The sequence below is a fragment of the Lissotriton vulgaris genome, chromosome 6, assembly GCF_964263255.1.
Source record: "Lissotriton vulgaris chromosome 6, aLisVul1.2, whole genome shotgun sequence".
In the NCBI taxonomy this organism is placed as follows: domain Eukaryota; kingdom Metazoa; phylum Chordata; class Amphibia; order Caudata; family Salamandridae; genus Lissotriton; species Lissotriton vulgaris.
In genome coordinates, this window is record NC_141694.1 from 196,831,391 (window position 1) to 196,848,698 (window position 17,308).

The 17,308-nt window shown below is 49.2% G+C and overlaps 1 protein-coding gene across 2 annotated transcripts in view; it reads right to left on the reverse strand.

Moving 5' to 3' along the window:
• Positions 1-17,308, reverse strand: part of RCAN2 (regulator of calcineurin 2) — a 546,515-nt gene that overhangs the window by 495,281 nt on the left and 33,926 nt on the right. Inside the window, exon 2 of one of the 2 annotated variants that reach the window (XM_086926235.1) lies at positions 15,198-15,409. In XM_086926235.1, coding sequence (XP_086782361.1) covers positions 15,198-15,407 — 210 coding nt within the window. In that variant the 5' untranslated portion in view covers positions 15,408-15,409. Of the gene's footprint in view, positions 1-15,197; positions 15,410-17,308 lie in introns of those variants that run through there. The other variant, XM_086926234.1, reaches the window with a different exon arrangement.

Genomic DNA, 17,308 nt, shown 5'->3' on the forward strand with positions numbered 1-17,308 from the left:
CACTCATTCTTTGGAGACGCTGGTTCTACTCTAAGCATAAGGTGAGATCCATAATAATTCTGACTGACTAGTCTATTGAGGAATTATATACAACTCGTAGGCCGCTCGTATGCTGTAACTGTACCTGGAGAGCTTGTCCCTGCACCGGGGTGCACTGCTATCGTAGGAGGAGGAGACCAGGGACTCGGGACTGCAAGGTCCAGCAGGCCTTGCAACAACATCATGGGCCGCAGCTGGGGCCTCTTCCCGAGCCTGCCCACTGACCCTTTATCACGCCTCGCGGCCCCCGCTTCGCGGGAGCCGCTCGTAGACTTTAACTGTACCTGGAGAGCTTGTCCCTGCACCGGAGTGCGCTGCTATCGTAGGAGGAGGAGACCAGGGACTCGGGACTGCGAGGTCCAGCGGGCCTTGCAACAACATCATCGGCCGCAGCTGGGGCCTCTTCCCGAACCCATCCATTGGCTATTTAAACCAAGGCCTTCACGCGCACGCGGGACGCGCACGCGGGACGCGCGCGGGTGAAGCCCGGGCCAAGGGCGGGCCCGTTTGTGCCCGTTAGAGACCGTTATAGACTGGGCTGGGCCACCCCCTAAAAAGCACGACCATTTAGCTTTACCTCAAAAATTGTAGATATTCTCCCCCTACTGTCCTATACCAACCCTGGGGTTCTGCCTGTATATCCACACGTCCACCCTCTTTGTTGTAAGTGAGGCAGTACTTTAATGTCCATCATGTCTACACGAGGAAGTAGAAGCAAAACTGCCGCTAAGGATGGGCAAATTGCAGGTCCTATTGATAACTTTATCACTAGAGCGAACACTTTCATAGATCAGAGTATCTCCCTGATAGAACGTAGAGTGTCCCAAGATTTAGCAAATGCAAAAAGGTCCTCTTTGGGACATCTGGCGGATGCAAGAACGCCGGATCAACTTAGGGACCATGGACCGAGTGAAGCCTGTGGCCAAAGGCATAGCCTACCAACCACGGTTGATCTATCGGTCTCACAGCTTTCTGACTCACAACTATCCTTAGACTTAGAAAAGTCCCCAGATCTAGTGATTCAAACTACCCCAGAGGAAATAAGACAGTCAAGAGGGAGGAGGGAGGGTGCAATAAGAAAGAAAAAACCTACAGCCCCAAACAACCAAAAATCTAAGAAATCACATAAGGTTCCTAACAAGACAGGAGAGTCCCGAACCCTTACCCCACCGAGAGGAGACCAGAAAATCCGTAACGTGATTGTTCATCAAACACTACATGACACCCCGGCTCCCATTACTGGGGAAATCATAACTGATCTCCCATCAGGTAAGGAGGCAGACGACAACTCGGATTCCAATGCCCAATTACTAATTAAAATTGGAGATCTATTTGAGCAACTATTCACACCACTAGAAATGAGACTGGGACAAATAGAAAAAGCATTAGCTGATTTGACAACTTCTGTAAAAACTAAGACAAATCAGGAGGTACAAAAGACAGGGGGAGGCAAGCAGCCACCCGCAACCTCCACTGTTCAAAATAAACAACCCATCCCACCAGTAGCCAAACCAGCCCAACCCATAGTGACCAAAAAAAAGACATTAGAAAATACTCTAAGTAACACCCCGATTAACATCACTAACACTAATTCGGAACACAATAACATGGGCCCAAAAACACCAGCTACACAGTCGAACAGAGGGTGGGATAGAAGACCCCCTGATGGAAGATTTTCTGTCAATCTCCCACCGGAGGCCAGTCCTTTCATAGTCGTAATGACCGGCGTACCAGAATTGGGAGATCAAACTAATGAAGCAACCTGGTCGCTAAAGAATAAGGTCCAACATTGGCTAAGTGCAAATCGCCCACCTCCTCCCTATTGCTCAACCAAGATCCTAATGGTAAGAAGAGCCCCTTGGGTAGGGCATGGCAAAAAAACAATACAGGGTGATTGTGTCCTTATCACCTTTGATGGCCTTAGACTGGTTGACCACATTTGTTCATGGGACCACCCGACCTCAACTGGCGCCATAGGAACAAAGCGCTTTTCCTTCTTCTACCCCCCGAGACATCGTAATGGTTATCATTACGATGGACCCAGGCATACAGTAGGCCCTCGACATCGGGGTAGAGAAAGGGACGACTGGGGAGGACCATATCATAGGGATCCCTACAGAGAACCACTATCTTGGGAGGGCTGGAGAGGCATCCCAATGACAAATAGATATAGTGGCCTTGAGTTAGGTGATTGACCATCACAGGCTGAAAACCACCCTAGCTCCAAAAAAAGGGAATCAGAGGGTAATACTGGACCACAAATAACTCAAACTCCAAGTAGGGACCCCCAAACTTTGAGTGTCGTGTCTTGGAACATTGCCGGTCTCCGTCCCAAGATTGAGGACGGCTCCGCCATAAGTTTCCTAGACAGACACCAAATTGTATGTCTCCAGGAGACATGGTCACCAACGGAACTACACCTTCTGGGTTTTAGGACGTTCTTTTCTCCAGCCTTGGCTGGGAGCATGGGCAGAGCAAAGGGGGGGATTAACTATCTATATAGCGAATACCATTCAACAAATAAAAATAACCACTCTTGAACTGGATGCAAATTTCCAGCTTCTTTCCCTTTCCCTACCCAAAAATGAGACTGTCCTACTCATTAATTTCTATAACAACTTGGAGGAAGGAGAATTTCTGAGAGTAATACTAAACCTAAATGAAAAACTCTCTAATTTTAGACAGACGAAAGGAGGGACAGGTGTTGTCTTTTTTTATGGGGAGGGTATTTCAATTTGCATCCCTGTCCTTACTTTAGTAAAAACTGTGGTGGAATGGTTAATGAGCTGGATATCCCCCTTACTCACTTTTGTCATACTAAATCGGGCACAGCCATGAACGACCTTCTGTCAGACTTGGGCCTCATAATAGCCAACAACCTAAACTCAAAAACAAGAAAGCTAGAACCAACATATGTAGGGAGGGGTTACCAGTCTACTGTGGATTACATCCTCATATCAGTTGGGCTGTCAAATAGGACTAAGCACGTTGAGGTTCTATTAAATACACTAAGCGATCACTCCGCTATCAGGATAGAACTCAACTTACTACATCAACAATCCCTTGCGTCAATGATAGCTAAAGCTCTGAACCAGAACAATCTACATCTGGCTCAGGTAAATGGGTATACTTTAAAAATGGGGGAAAATAAACCCCGGGCAAATCACCGAAGAGGTGATTAAAGCAGCCTACCCTCACATCATAAAATGCCTTGATCTAATCACGACAGAGGAAGAAGTCCTAAGCAACTTCTCTAAAATTCTAACCGTCATCAAGGGCCTCCTAACAAAAAAATCAAAGGCAAAAACTTCAAATAAGAGAGGTTAGTTTAATCATAGCTGCACCTCGGCACATTCCAAGCTTAAAATGGCCCTGAATAACGAAAATAGAGATCCACAGCTAATTGCCAGACTCAGAAAAGAATATCTGTCTGCCCGAAACCAGAGAAAGGCCGAATTAAAATAGGCCTTGTGGGACGAACTACATAAAAGTGCCATACACAAAAACAGCGAGGCATTCTGGCGAGTAGTAAAATCCCCCTTCTTAGCTGATGATAACCTCCCAAAAATAGAAGTGGCCATAGAAGAAGGAGCATGGGTTTCTCACTTTTCAAAAATTTTTAAGAAACAAACGCTTTTTGGTAGTGAAGAAATAACTCACCCAGCTGTCGTCTACCCCATTTCAATAGAATTCGACATTTCCGAAGTCCTCACGGCCCTAAAATTAAGTAAAAATGGAAAAGCTCCGGGGCCCGATGGAGTCCCGGTGGACATCTTTAAATACAATACGGACCTCTGGGCCCCCATATTGACCAGGGTGTGTACGGCAGCCGCAAAAAAGGGGCTCCTGGAATCTTGGACCAAGTCTGTTATGGTCCTGATCTTTAAAAAAGGAGACCGCGATGTGACAGGGGGGCGTGGCTAAGATGGCGGCCAGGACGGACGTGTAGCAGCGGAGCTCCTTGCCCTAATCCCTTGTGACCCCCACAAAAGCCCCTGATACACAGCGAATTTGGCCCCCCCATGCGCTGCAACCCACGCTGCACACTGCGGGGTGGACCCGGAGTCCCGGAGGGTGAGCCCGCGAGGCTACTGCTGCACGTCTTTGCCGCCCCCGCAGATCGAGGCGGGAGAGTGCCGGAGACCGGGCCCCGCGCTGATCGGACTTGCCGCGGCCCTGGGGTCGCCCGGCGCTGCTGCGGGGCAGCACTGGTGAGTCGGAAGCCGCTCCCCGATAGAGGTGCCCCCCGGGGCACAGGAGAACTGCACTTCAGTCGCTGGCGGTGTCGGGGCGCCTCGCGGCTGTGCCGCTCTGCGGCCCGGGAGATCCCCAAATTTAGCACCCGGCGTGGGCCTGTGCGGACCCCGGACCTGCTGGCGGGGGAGGGCGCGAACCCAGTGCTGCACCGGCCGGGTTATCACCAGCGGACCGGACAGGACTTCGGCGCACAACGCCTGTGGCTTCTGGGTCTCCGCTGCATAGCGGGAAGATACGCGGCCGGCGCCCGAGGCAGACTGCGGCCGGAGGACACTGCACACCAGGCCCCGGCTCGGGCCCACACGGCAGAATAGACATTGGGCGCGCACACGCCGGAGGCCCGCCTGACCCGACGGGGTTGTGTCCAGGATCCCGGGTGCAACCCCCTCGCACCACACGACGCCCTGCCTTAGGCCCATACAACGGCACCTCACTCGGGCCCCGGCCCAGCCTGTGCTCTTGCAGCGGTGGGCCCGACGACGACCAGGAGCAGCGGGCGCACCTTGGAGTGGCTGCTGTAATCTGCCCCGACCGGGGACATCGGGCCTCCCACGCTTCCGAAGGGGCCCCTGGAATAGCACCTGCACCCCGCCTGCAGCGACAGCGATCCGAGGCATAGCGCTTACTGAGGTGAGGAGCTGGGGGTTCTCGGGGGGCCTAGTGGCCGCGCCCCCGGCGGGAGGAGAGTTGGTGTAGGCCCAGGGCCCGCCCCACGATGGGCCCAATGACAACTGCCTGCAGTGCCCGGGGAGGTGAGAGCTGTATCTGAACTGCGCCCTGAGTGCGTGCTGAGAGCCCAGTGAACCGATTGACGGGCGGTGTGTGGCCCCTGTCTGCATCGCCATCTGATACTTGGGGGGCGTAAGCCGAGCCTCCGGCGGGGGTAGGACGCACGCAATACTCACCTGCACTCCAAGCCCCACCAGCAAGGCATGCAGGAGACTGGATCTGCGAGCCTGCCTCACATTGCACTTTCACTCCACTGGGGCGCAGACTGCTCGTCTTCTCACCCCGCAATGTCGAATACTACCCGCAGAGGGGGCCGACCGATTAACGAACTACTAATGAAGACTTCCTCTAAGTCAGAGAAATCCCAGGCGCCCACATCACCGGCAACTCAGACTGTCACCCCAACCAAGGAGACTGCGGATGCCACTATCAGGAAATCGTTCCTAGAGTCCCCCTTCAACACGTTGCGTGAAGACCTCCAGACTCTAAAGCAGGAACTGGTGAGCGAGCAGAGGGAACTGCGCCGGGACATGGGTGGTCTGGGGGAAAGAGTGGTGGCGGTGGAAGAATCTAATCATGCACGCTGTGAAGACTTGGTGCACCTCCAACAGGAAGTTATCCGTCTCCAAGAGCAGCAGGTAGGCCTCCAGGCCCACGCGGAGGCCCTTGAAAACCGCTCTCGGCGGAACAATATACGGGTTCGGGGAGTGCCATTGAAAGCGGAGGGGAACAGCGTCATGGAATATCTCCAAGACCTCTTCCGAGAGGTTCTCAACGAATCTGCGGACTTCCCCATTCGTATCGACCTAGCGCATCGTGTGGGATTGCCTCGCCGGGCTCCGCCCCCCCCGCCGGACATTTTGGCGTTCCTCCCAGACTTTCCCCTAAAAGAGAGGATACTGAGAGACGCACGTAAAGCACAGCCCATCCGCTTCCGAGACCACCCCATTGAACTCTAACAGGATCTCTCGGCTATTACTCTTCAGAAACGCAAAGACTTCAGGGTCGTCACTACGTTCCTGAGGGACAAGGGTGTGCCATACTCCTGGGGTCACCCATTCCGCCTGATCTTCAATTGGGAAGGAACCTTGGATCAACTCCGCTCACTTCAAGACAACTGCGCCCTGCTAGGCATTGAGCTTCCCGACGACACTTCGGACGGGGGTTCCACCCCGGGGTCTTCGCAAGCGGCCCGGACCCATTCATCTGGAGGAGACTGGCAACAAGTGAGGAGACGCCGCATGCCTAAACACCGCCTCCGCCCAGACCCAAGAACGATTGCCAAGGATAAGGCCGCGGCCATTGAAGAGGTCGTTAAGGACACTACCGCCAACTCCTAAAATGTGCCTCGGAAGGGAGCCAAGTTTACAACGCTATTTCTGAGTGGGGGGAAGGGGGGAAGAGGGGCGGGAGGCCACAAGAGCTGCCACTGCCACTGTCTTCTTCACTTCTTTGACCTACAGGCCTGAATTGACTTTGGATAGGCCTGGGACTATGACTTTGGGTTGGGAACCACAAGTTGGGGTTAGGGTGGGAAGGGGGGGAGGGGGTGTTGGGCAGGGGGGAAAGGGGGGATTCCGGGTGAGAGGGAGGACAAAGGTTGGGGAAGTTGGGGTCCGGGGTGGGTGGGGAAGGAGGTATTGGATCCCTCCCGGTGTGGTACACTAAGTCGATACAGGCCGGCATGGAGAACTGGCGGACCCTGGGCAAGCCGAACATGCTGCACTACTTACACGACTACCATGAATGGCTAGTCCTACACTGAAGATTCTCACCTTAAATGTGAAAGGGCTTAACAACCCTATTAGGCGCAGGGCCGTCATGTCCTTTTTAGAAAACTCAGGTGCGGAAATTTGTCTGCTCCAAGAAACTCACCTACTCTCCAAAGACTGGCACAGGATGCGCTCAAGGGCATTCCCAATCCAATATTACTCCTCGATCCTAGAGAAGAAAGCGGGGGTGGCCTTACTGGTGGCACGTCATTTTAAGGGGAGAGTGGGGGACAAAGTGGCTGAGATTAGGGGGAGATTCCTAGCCCACACACTTCACATAGGGGGGATGGACATGGTAGTAGGCTCTCTTTACGCTCCAAACATCAGGCAAGAACCATTCCTCAAAGGGGCACTAGCAGACGCACTGTAACCTAATGTTAAGGCGATACTGGTGGGTGGAGACACAAACCTGGTGATGGATCCCAACCTTGACAGGTCCGGCCACCGACAGGGGTTTGCCGGGGCGATCACACAGGAGGGGAGCTACTGGATGTCGGAGGAGGGGTTTGTGGACTTATGGCGCAAACATCACCCCGTCACCCCGGGATACACTTTCTACTCCCACGTACACCGCACATACGCACGCATTGATCATTTTTTCGGCAGCGCGGACGCGTCTTCCTTGTTAGACGATGTGGAGGTGCTCCCGGCGGCACTGTCGGACCACGATGCGCTTTTGCTGCGCATGCAAGCCCCTATAGTCACTCAACGGAAAAGTAGATGGCGCCTCAATGACGCCCTCCTGCAACACGAGGGGGTGACGCAGCGGCTTCAAGACCGCATCACGGAATATCTGCAGACCAATAACACTCCGGAGGTTTCCCTAGCTGCGGTATGAGGGGCGCTTTAGCGGTAGCGAGGGAGGAGCTGATTTCGGTGGCCGCGGCGGAAGCCAAGACTCGGAAGGAAAAGAGGCACTCTTTGTCTGCACAAATGCTTGAACTCGAGCAAGCTCACAGTCGGACCTGGGCCAGGATATGGAGACAGCTTAAGGCGGTCAGGGCCTTACTATGTAGGGGGGGACAAGACAGGGCGCCTACTGGCGAGTTGCCTCAAGGCTAAGACCCTGAGGGCGAAAGTATCCTCCGTCCATGCCCAAGATGGGACAGTCGCCCGAGACGTGGACCAAATAGCAGAAGCCTTCCGCAGGTTTTATGCCTCGCTGTATACGGCAGAGCCTCCGAGCGAGCAGACATCCACCAACATTTATTTCCGAGACACAGAGATAACGCCCCTGGATGAACCCACCAGGGCCTTCCTCAAAGCTCCCATCAGAACCGAGGAGGTCATCTCCACGATCGCGCGTCTCAAGCCTCTGAAGGCCCCGGGCCCGGATGGCTTTTCGGCCAGCTTCTACAAGGCTTTCTGCCCCCAAATTGCACCGCTATTAACCAGACTCTTTAACTCCTTCCAAGGTAGGGGTTCTATCCCTCAGGGCATGCTGGACGCAGACATTGTAGTCATACCTAAACCGGGCAAAGACCCGTCCCAGTGCAAAGCATATAGGCCCATCTCCCTCCTTAACCTCGATCTGAAACTATTCACAAGCGTGCTGGCTGCCAGATTGGGCCCGTGCCTACCGGGAATCATTGAGCCGGACAAAGCGGGATTTATCCCCAATAGACAGTGTGCGGACAACACCAAGCGCCTGCTTCATGTCATTGATAAAGCCCACTACAATGACTCCGACGTGGTCCTCCTGTCGGTGGATGCCGAGAAGGCGTTCGACAGGGTGGATTGGGGATATCTAGATGCCGTCCTGGCGTGCTCCGGATTCGGAGACCGGTTCCGCACGTGGGTTGCTAGCTGTTATGCCGCCCCGCAGGCCAAGATCTCGGTTAATGGGGTACGCTCGAGACCCTTAGACATCCGAAGGGGAACCAGGCAGGGGTGTCCTCTTTCACCCCTGCTTTTTGCTCTGTACATCGAACCCCTAGCCCAACGAATCCGAGACAACAAGTCCATAACGGGCGTCCGTTTTGGTGGGGAACAACAGACCATAAGCCTGTATGCAGATGACATCCTAGCGGCCCTAGAGAACCCCTTGACATCGGTACCGGCTTTCCTGTCAGAGATAGAGAGTTTCGGGAAGGTATCGGGGTTCAAGATTACCATGGAGAAATCCCTAGTCTTGCCTCTGGGTCGGAACGCCAAAGCAACGCGGCGCGGCCACCAAACATATGGGGACCTTCGAGTTCAGATGTCCATACCCTACTTGGGCATCTCTCTGACCCCGAGCACAACCCAAATGGTCGCAGGGAACTATACAGCTCTACTGGCTGCCCTCAAGGGGGACCTGGCAAGATGGCGCCGTCAGCCGCTTTCCTTGCTAGGACGAGTGGCAGCGATAAAAATGACCCTGCTCCCCAAGGTCTTGTACCTATTCCAGACCATTCCGGTAACACCCCCGATTGGCGTGCTCAAACAACTGCAGGACTCCATCACACACTTTGTGTGGGCAGGTAAGCGCCCACGTCTACGCAGAGACCTAAACACGGGGACTACAGCGGACGGCGGACTCGGGGTACCCGACTTACTTCGCTACTTTCATGCAACGCAACTTCGCTACCTCCTAGAATGGAGCAGGCCCGAATCGGAAAAACTGTGGTTATTTCAAGACCGAGCAGATGTCCCTATGGAAAATTCCATTCTTGAGACGCACGGACAGGCCCTCATATCTGAAGAAATCCCCCATTACAAGGACGGTAATGCAGATATGGGACAAAGTAGCGGTACCGAAAGGCCTTACCACATTCCCGTCCCGATGTCCCCCCTGTTTGAGAACCCGGCGTTCCCTCCGGGACTGGCCCCCGGGTCATTCTCGCAGTGGCGGGAGTCAGAATGCAAAGCAGCCGGCGATCTCTTCGACCCCAAGGGCTTCATGCCAGTTCGCACTTTGCAAGACTGCTACACACGCCCACAGATACAACGCTTCCAATACTTCCAGATCAGACACTGGCTCACAGAGAAGGATGTGCAACCTCACGTAAGCAGACCCCTAACAGACTATGAAAAATGGCTCCACACAAAAAAACTGACAGACGCGCAATCACTGACCTCTACATGATGCTTGGCCCACCTCCCCCTGCTGCACGTTCGGCGGGACAGAATAGATGGGAACGCGAACTGGGACGCTCATTCACAGATAAGGAATGGCAGGACATATACTTCAGGGCTCACCACACCGCCCGCAAAGTAGCCAGTAAGGAGGCGGCTGTGAAAATAGCATACTACTGGCATCTCACACCGGCACAGCTTCATCAAGGCAACCCACGCAGGGACCCTGGGTGCTGGAGGGGGTGCGGGCAACAAGGGACACTCACTCACATCCTATGGGAATGCACAGAGGTTCAGGGATATTGGGAGGAGGTGCTCAAGAGCTTCGACACACATTTCGACACCGAAATTCCCCGATTCCCGGCATACACGCTCCTTGGCCTTCCCAACGCCATCTCGTTCCCTCTCAAATCGATCAGGGGTAGACAGATGGGGCTAGCGATGGGGGCAGCCACCCAACATATCCTATCTCTCTGGGGCACCCCTAGAAAACCTACCCACACGGGGTGGCTCCATCGCCTGGGGTATATCATGGGCATGGAGAAAATACAGGCCTCCCTTACCCAAACACGGGACACATTTCTCGATACATGGCAGCCCCTCGTCTCTCTCCTATCAGAGGAGTTTAATGAAATCACCTGCCCAAAATACCTCAGGATGCTCAGGCTTCCAGGCGACTTCCAAGGGGAACCTCGATCACCTATCTGAACGCCACCTATCCTACCGGCCCTGAGAGAACTGGTATCATCGCAATTGCCACACCGGGGAAGGGGAAATGGGGGTGGGAGGAGGGAGGGAGCGGGGACGGGGTGGGAGGGTTGGATGTTACTGGGACCGGATTAGAGCTTCACTTCGCTTGCGGGGCCTCCCCAGCTCTCAAGGACACACTCTACGCAGCACCAGTGGGCCCCGCCAATGGGGAAAGGCGGGATAGCTGTTCTTGGCAGGGCGATCGCATGCACGCCCGTGTTGTTGATGTATCCTATGTCTGTCGTGTTAAAACTTCAATAAAAGATTTAAACCAAAAAAAAAAGGAGACCGCCAGGAGCCTACCTGCTACTGCCCCATCTCACTGTTGGGCTCAGTGGGTAAGGTAGCCGGTAGGATCATCCTTGAGCGTCTCCAACAGTGGGCAGGGGACAGGGGGGTACTGTCCGATTTACAATTTGGCTTCCGGGAAGGATTTGGTACAGTGGAGCAGGCTTTAAACCTGTCAATAATCGTGGGAAAATATATTCATGCAAAAAAAGACTTGCTCTATATGGTGTACGTGGATCTGTCCACAGCCTTTGACTGCATGTCCCATTCAAAACTATGGCTAATCTTGTCACAAATGGGTGTGGACCCCTCACTCTTAGATTTTCGGAGGAAACTATACTCCAAGGCTTCCGCAAGAGTATGTTACGGTGTTAGGGGCGAGTTGACTGCATCTTTTGGAGTAGAGCGTGGAGTCAGGCCCCCTTCTTATTCTCCTTATATACAAACAGCCTGGAGACAGAGCTTCTGAGGGGGGGCTCAAGACCTCCCCCAAGTAAAACAACGCCTGATTCCCGCTCTGCTCTCTGCAGACGACGCCGTCATCCTAGCCCGTACCCCACGTGAGTTACAAAAGGCGTTGACCAGGTACGCGGATTTCATGGGCACCCTTGACCTCCACATTAATATTAAGAAGACCTTTGTAATGGTGGCAGGCAAAGGGAAAAAAGGGTTTAGGGACATATCCCTCAATAACCAAAACCTCGAACTGACGGCACAGTATCCTTACTTAGGCATCACAATAGATGAAAAATTGAATTGGAAAGAGGCAGTTGAGTCTAGAAAGCATTCCTTTAAGAGGGCAATAGCTGCTTTGATGTCCTTCTCACAAAAATTGGGCAAACGGTCGCCTGTGGAACTACTGAAAATTTACAACGCAAAATGCCAGACAGTAGCTCTGTATGGGGCTGGGGTTTGGGGGCACGTGGATGTCAGTGCTCTACAGGTGGCAGAAAATTCCTTTTTAAGATTTCTTCTGGTGGCACCAAAGCGAATCTCCACATATGCATCCCACATTGAATTAGGCATACCGCACATTGAGGACCTGGCAAAAATACAACCTTTGCTATTGTGGCGGCGTATATGGACCTCAGATAAAAACATGTTAACTAAAGGGATTGTGTCAGACTCAATGGCATTAGATCATTCGGGAAAAATAAAATGGCTCGCCTACATCAGAAACTTTCTAACGGACTTAGGCCTGGAGGCATACTACATCACACCAGAAAAGATCTGTGAGATATCCAAGAAGGAGTTGAAAGAAATGGCCTTGAGCCACTTAGATGGACTAAGACTCACAAGCGAAATAGGGAAACCCTCTGTCCACCATGCAATCATGGTCCATTTTGTCCCTACAATTCAGCCCTACCTAACGCTTGAAATTGGCATTTTTGATCGCTTTTTACTAACCAGATTCAGATTAAACCTTTTTCATCGGTTAGTAGCCTTCCCCATGAAAAACACCTGGGAACAAACGTTAGGACACTGTCCTTGCGATGATACATCTGTAAAGACTACTATACATACAGTATTATTCTGTAAGTACTATCATGTTCATCGCAGAATTTGGTTGGTACCATTGCTGAAATCATAGGACTTAAGACAGTGTCGCCCTGCCATGCTGCGCCTTCAATTTTTGGATTCTGAAGTCACTTGTTATCACATGGTTAACTTCTTAAAATGTATTTTTAAACATAGAAATAATCTGTGAGAATACTGCTTACAACACAATGAAATGTATTTAATGTAAAGAGAACTGAACTATTTTTTAAGCATTTTTCCTCAAACTTTTATTGTAAAATTTTATTGCAAATACTGTATCCTTTTTCTATGTTATGATATAATGTGTACAATAATGCTTTTATGGATTTCTATAATGAAATACCGAATAAAGAATTTAATAAATTGTCATTATTGTTACAGTTGCACCGCTATCACATCGTGGTTTCTGTGTAGCGGTGACGCTATCCACTCATTCTTTGGAGACGCTGGTTCTACTCTAAGCATAAGGTGAGATCCATAATCATTCTGACTGACTAGTCTATTGAGGATTGATATGCAACACTGTGGTAACCAGTTATATCTCATCTTCAGGGGCTTACAATCTTTTGACAATAGCAAGCTGTTCTACGGAATGCATTCTCGGCATAGTTCTAGTACGTATGTAAAGTACATATCTTATCTCTATGAAAAACGCCGGCTGTTGAGTCGCACTTGTGCCTTAATAGATTTGTTTTCTTCTTTTTTTTCCATGTGGTTCGCACCCCTCGTGTATAGACAGTAAGTGTTTATGTTTATGGGTACTACACTATCGACCACATGCATCAACCTATTTAGGAAGTGCAAACGGTGCGAATCGGTAAATTCGGCCGTTTGCGATTTCTAAATAGGTTTTTGGGATGCATGAAACAGTTTTGGGAAAATCGCTATTTTTAGCGAATTCCTAAAATGCGATTGCTTTTAAGGAATCGCAAATTTGCGATTCCTTAAAAGCAATGCATGATTGCTTTTAAAATTGCAAATTCGCAATTAGGGGGTGCAAATTACCACGAGGGTGAACCTAGTGGTAATTTGCGAAAAAAAATTTAAATGCTCAAATTAGCATTTTAAACACTGTCATGTTACAGACACACATGTCCTTAGGACATGTGTGTGTGTGAAACATGCACTTTAAAATACATTTCAGGGGTGCAGGGGGGGTCTTTTGGACCCCACCCTGCACCCATGGAATGCATTAACATTTTGCGAATCGCTAATTGCAATTCGCAAAATGTCAATGCCTTCCCATTGATTCCTATGGGCCTTTTGGCCCATAGGAATCAATGGGAATTGCGAAATCGCAAATTAGAATTCGCATAATATTTGCGATTCGGTAAAAATTGCGATTTTTATTGAATCGAAAAATTATGCGAATAAATTGTTGCATCCCGTTTTGCGATTCCTTATTTGCGATTCCCTAATTTTCGCAAATAAAGAATCGCAAAACCGGACTTTGATGCATGTGGCCGTATGTCACTAACTCTAGCACTATATGGTGTAGGGTGCACGATCAAGCACGCCATCACTTGACATCTCTTCCTTTTTTTGAATATCGTGATGTTGATCCAAGTGTGCATTATTTGAAATGTTTCCCGTTTCTTTTCAACAGATTACCCCTGAGGAAGGGACCGCGTGTCCCGAAATGCATTGGGTTTTGTGAATTTGTATTTGTTTAAACCAAAGTTGTATCATTGAAATTCTTTTAAATGCATTTAGTATCAATACATGCAAATTAGGACAAACTCATTGTGGTGGTGTGCGCACACGTCGCAGATTTAACATTGAGGAAATCACTACAGAATATTGTTTAATTAACATTTCTGTTTCAAACTGAGTATTACACACTAATTAGTAGTGCATGTTAGCGTCCTAGTCTCCACATAGGGACTAGGCCACTTTCTTCTTGTAGTCAAAACAAGATATCAACATTTCCCCTCACAGTCTTGAATTACAAGTTCTTTTCAATGTCAGTTTCACTTTTTTCTGGCAAAAAACTAATTTATTATTTCATTTTATCTGTGATTTGTTTTACTAAAGAACATAATGATTAGCAACCTTAAGTAAACAATTTTGGGACGCACAGGTATAGGCTTTTCATCTTTTTGGCTCAAGACCATTAGATGGAGTTGAATATCTTCAGAATCTAGTCCTACATTGCAATGTAAGGAAACATCTCACATCAAGCTCTTCCATACTGCTTCGGTCATTAAGTGTGTTGACTGCAAGAAGATGGCACAATTCACTAGAATGCTCTGGACCACTATGTCATGGTGTTAGACTGGGTCCTGTCCTCCAAGAATGCCCTGAAATCACATTCTCTGAAAAAACATCTCCCTATTCACTTCCCCACCTTCAGTAAAGAACAGAGCCATCAATGCCGAGAAACCCCCGAGTAAAACAAGGAGAAACTGACTCTCTAACTTCTTTTAACAGTCCACATGTCCCAGACAATGTGCTGAAATCTATGCCATCAAGTAGTCTAAGTCAACGTTCAATCTTAGCACAGGATCAATTACTCGATTAATTCATACTTATATTTTTTCTTGAAGGGGATCTTGCATCCAAAATATGTTAGCATTTAGGGGTAAATAGGTATAGTGGGGCGTGGGGCGTAGGGAGGAACAAAATGCGCTATTCACATTGACAGAAGTAATCATAATCTTGTAAATATTCATAAATGACCCTTTGTAAAGTCACAACAAGCAAATTAAATCATATTATAGTAACTCGGATAAAAACTTCTCTCAGAACCCAAGCATTGCATCTTACCTTGCTGCCTTTGCCTTCAAAGACAGACTGATGGACGTTGCATGCAAATAAGGAGTTAGGGAGGTCATTGAAGTCGGTAATGACCTGGAAGTGCTTGCTAAGGTCTTTTTCGCTATCCGTTGAATAGAGCAAAAGTTCCCCACTTTCCGTGATCCGGACCCAGTGAGCTGTGGCTTCTCTCATTCCACTGAAAAAGGATTCTCCTCGCATACCTGGTGAGATTAGGTAAAATGCAAACATGGTAAAGGCAGGATTATACCAACAACTGCAGCTACAAAATATATATATATGAAAGAAATAGTAACACATTTGTGAAACATGCAGGTTTCTGCACTGAGAAAAACCGTTTTCCAACTACTTAGATCAGGGTTCATCAAACCAGTACCCAATTTTCAGAACAACAAACTTTTGCGACCCAACTAACTTTTATGGACATGAGGCAGGAGATTTTTTAAATGTAACTAAAGCATCGGGTGATAGTGCACTGTCATTGGACGTCTTCTTTTCACACTAGTAGTCAGGGGCGTAACACAGGCCCCCGCAGCCCCAGCATTTCGTGGGGGCCCAAAGCTACAGGGGGCCCCCTCAGCACTGCAGTCTGGCTGGAGAGCTCGTGATTGAGCCCTGAGGGGGTCCCTCTACGTACCATGCAGGGAGGCCCCCTCAATTTTCGTTACGCCAGTGCCAGTAGTACTGGTTTTGGGAGTCTGGTAGGAGAGTGTACTATCACCCATGACTGTCTTTTCCTCAAATTTAATAATCTCTTGCAAAGAATTAGCTTTTGACCGTATTCACCCTATGAAATGTACATTGCTGAACTGGGAATCATTTTATAAGAAATCAAAGGCTGAATTTATGTTTACTTATTGAACTTTACTTCTTCTTTATGGGTGCTATTATCTTCCCTCCTATGATACTGTAACATTCCGTTTGCTACTTTCTAGCAAGTGTTAGAAGTAGGGTGAGTAATTTAACACACATTTTCATTATTCCATCCAGAAAGGACGTCAGCATAAAAGGTAATGACTGTGATATTTTATGTTTATAGATAAACATAAACATTATAAGAAATTTAAAGGGAGTAGCAGACAAAGGTGTCTGTAAACCAGGTATTATTTGTTTCAAACCAAAGTGATATTAGAATCTAGCTTAGGCTAGTCGTCAAAAGAAAACTGATTTACACTTTGTTTTGTAGACCAGAATGTGGCTATTGTGCTTACCAAAATCTGCCTGATGTGAAGAAAGACTTGCAACAGCTATTTTTTTCTCTCATTCCATTCCCCCTTCCCTTGGGGAATTCATGATTCACGTTGAGTTTATGCGGGTATGGAGTGCCTTTTGGAAGAATTGGAGCAAGCCACAGTGTATTAATGGTACTTCCACAGAACTAAGCCTTCTGGTAAGTCCCCAAAGTTCATGGCAGTTGGTACCAGCCAAAGAGATACCTTCAGATTTAGAAATGTTCTGAGAAGGTAGATACCCGACCTGTTGGTGGGGCAACTTCCGGAGAACAATGGGGTAAAAGTTTCCAGGGGTGACCCTACCCACTTTTGCTGTCATTCATGTGTGTTTTACTGAAAACTATCTGTTAGATTTGGGGGTCTCTAGTTGGCACAGGTAGGTACTTGTGCCAAATAGGAATCCTTGCCTCTAGTCAGGGTAAGGGGGTACACTCCTAAAATAACCCCTGCTCACCCCCTTGGTATCTTGGCACGAGCAGACAGGCTTATCTCAAAGACAGTGTGTAAAGCCTTTTGCAACCACATACAGTAATCCAGTTACAACACTACAAATGGCCACCACACAGTTGTATATTATAAATAAGTATTCTTTATATAGGGTTAACACAAGACCTTTAACGAAAAGAATACACAATACTATACTTAAGATGGTAGTTTTAGCTTAATTCTGTTCAGTTCTTAAGATTCGACAGTTTGTGTCAATGTACCTTACGTTGCATTGCACTTCTACAACAAGCAATGTTGCAGCGATGGAAATGCGGCAGAGTTCCGGTGCAAAGAAATAAAGACGTGAAGATCTTCCAGATGCGGCACACTTCTCCGATGATGCGAGAAGTCTCGATTGGATGCGTCAACTGCAGCGGCGACACC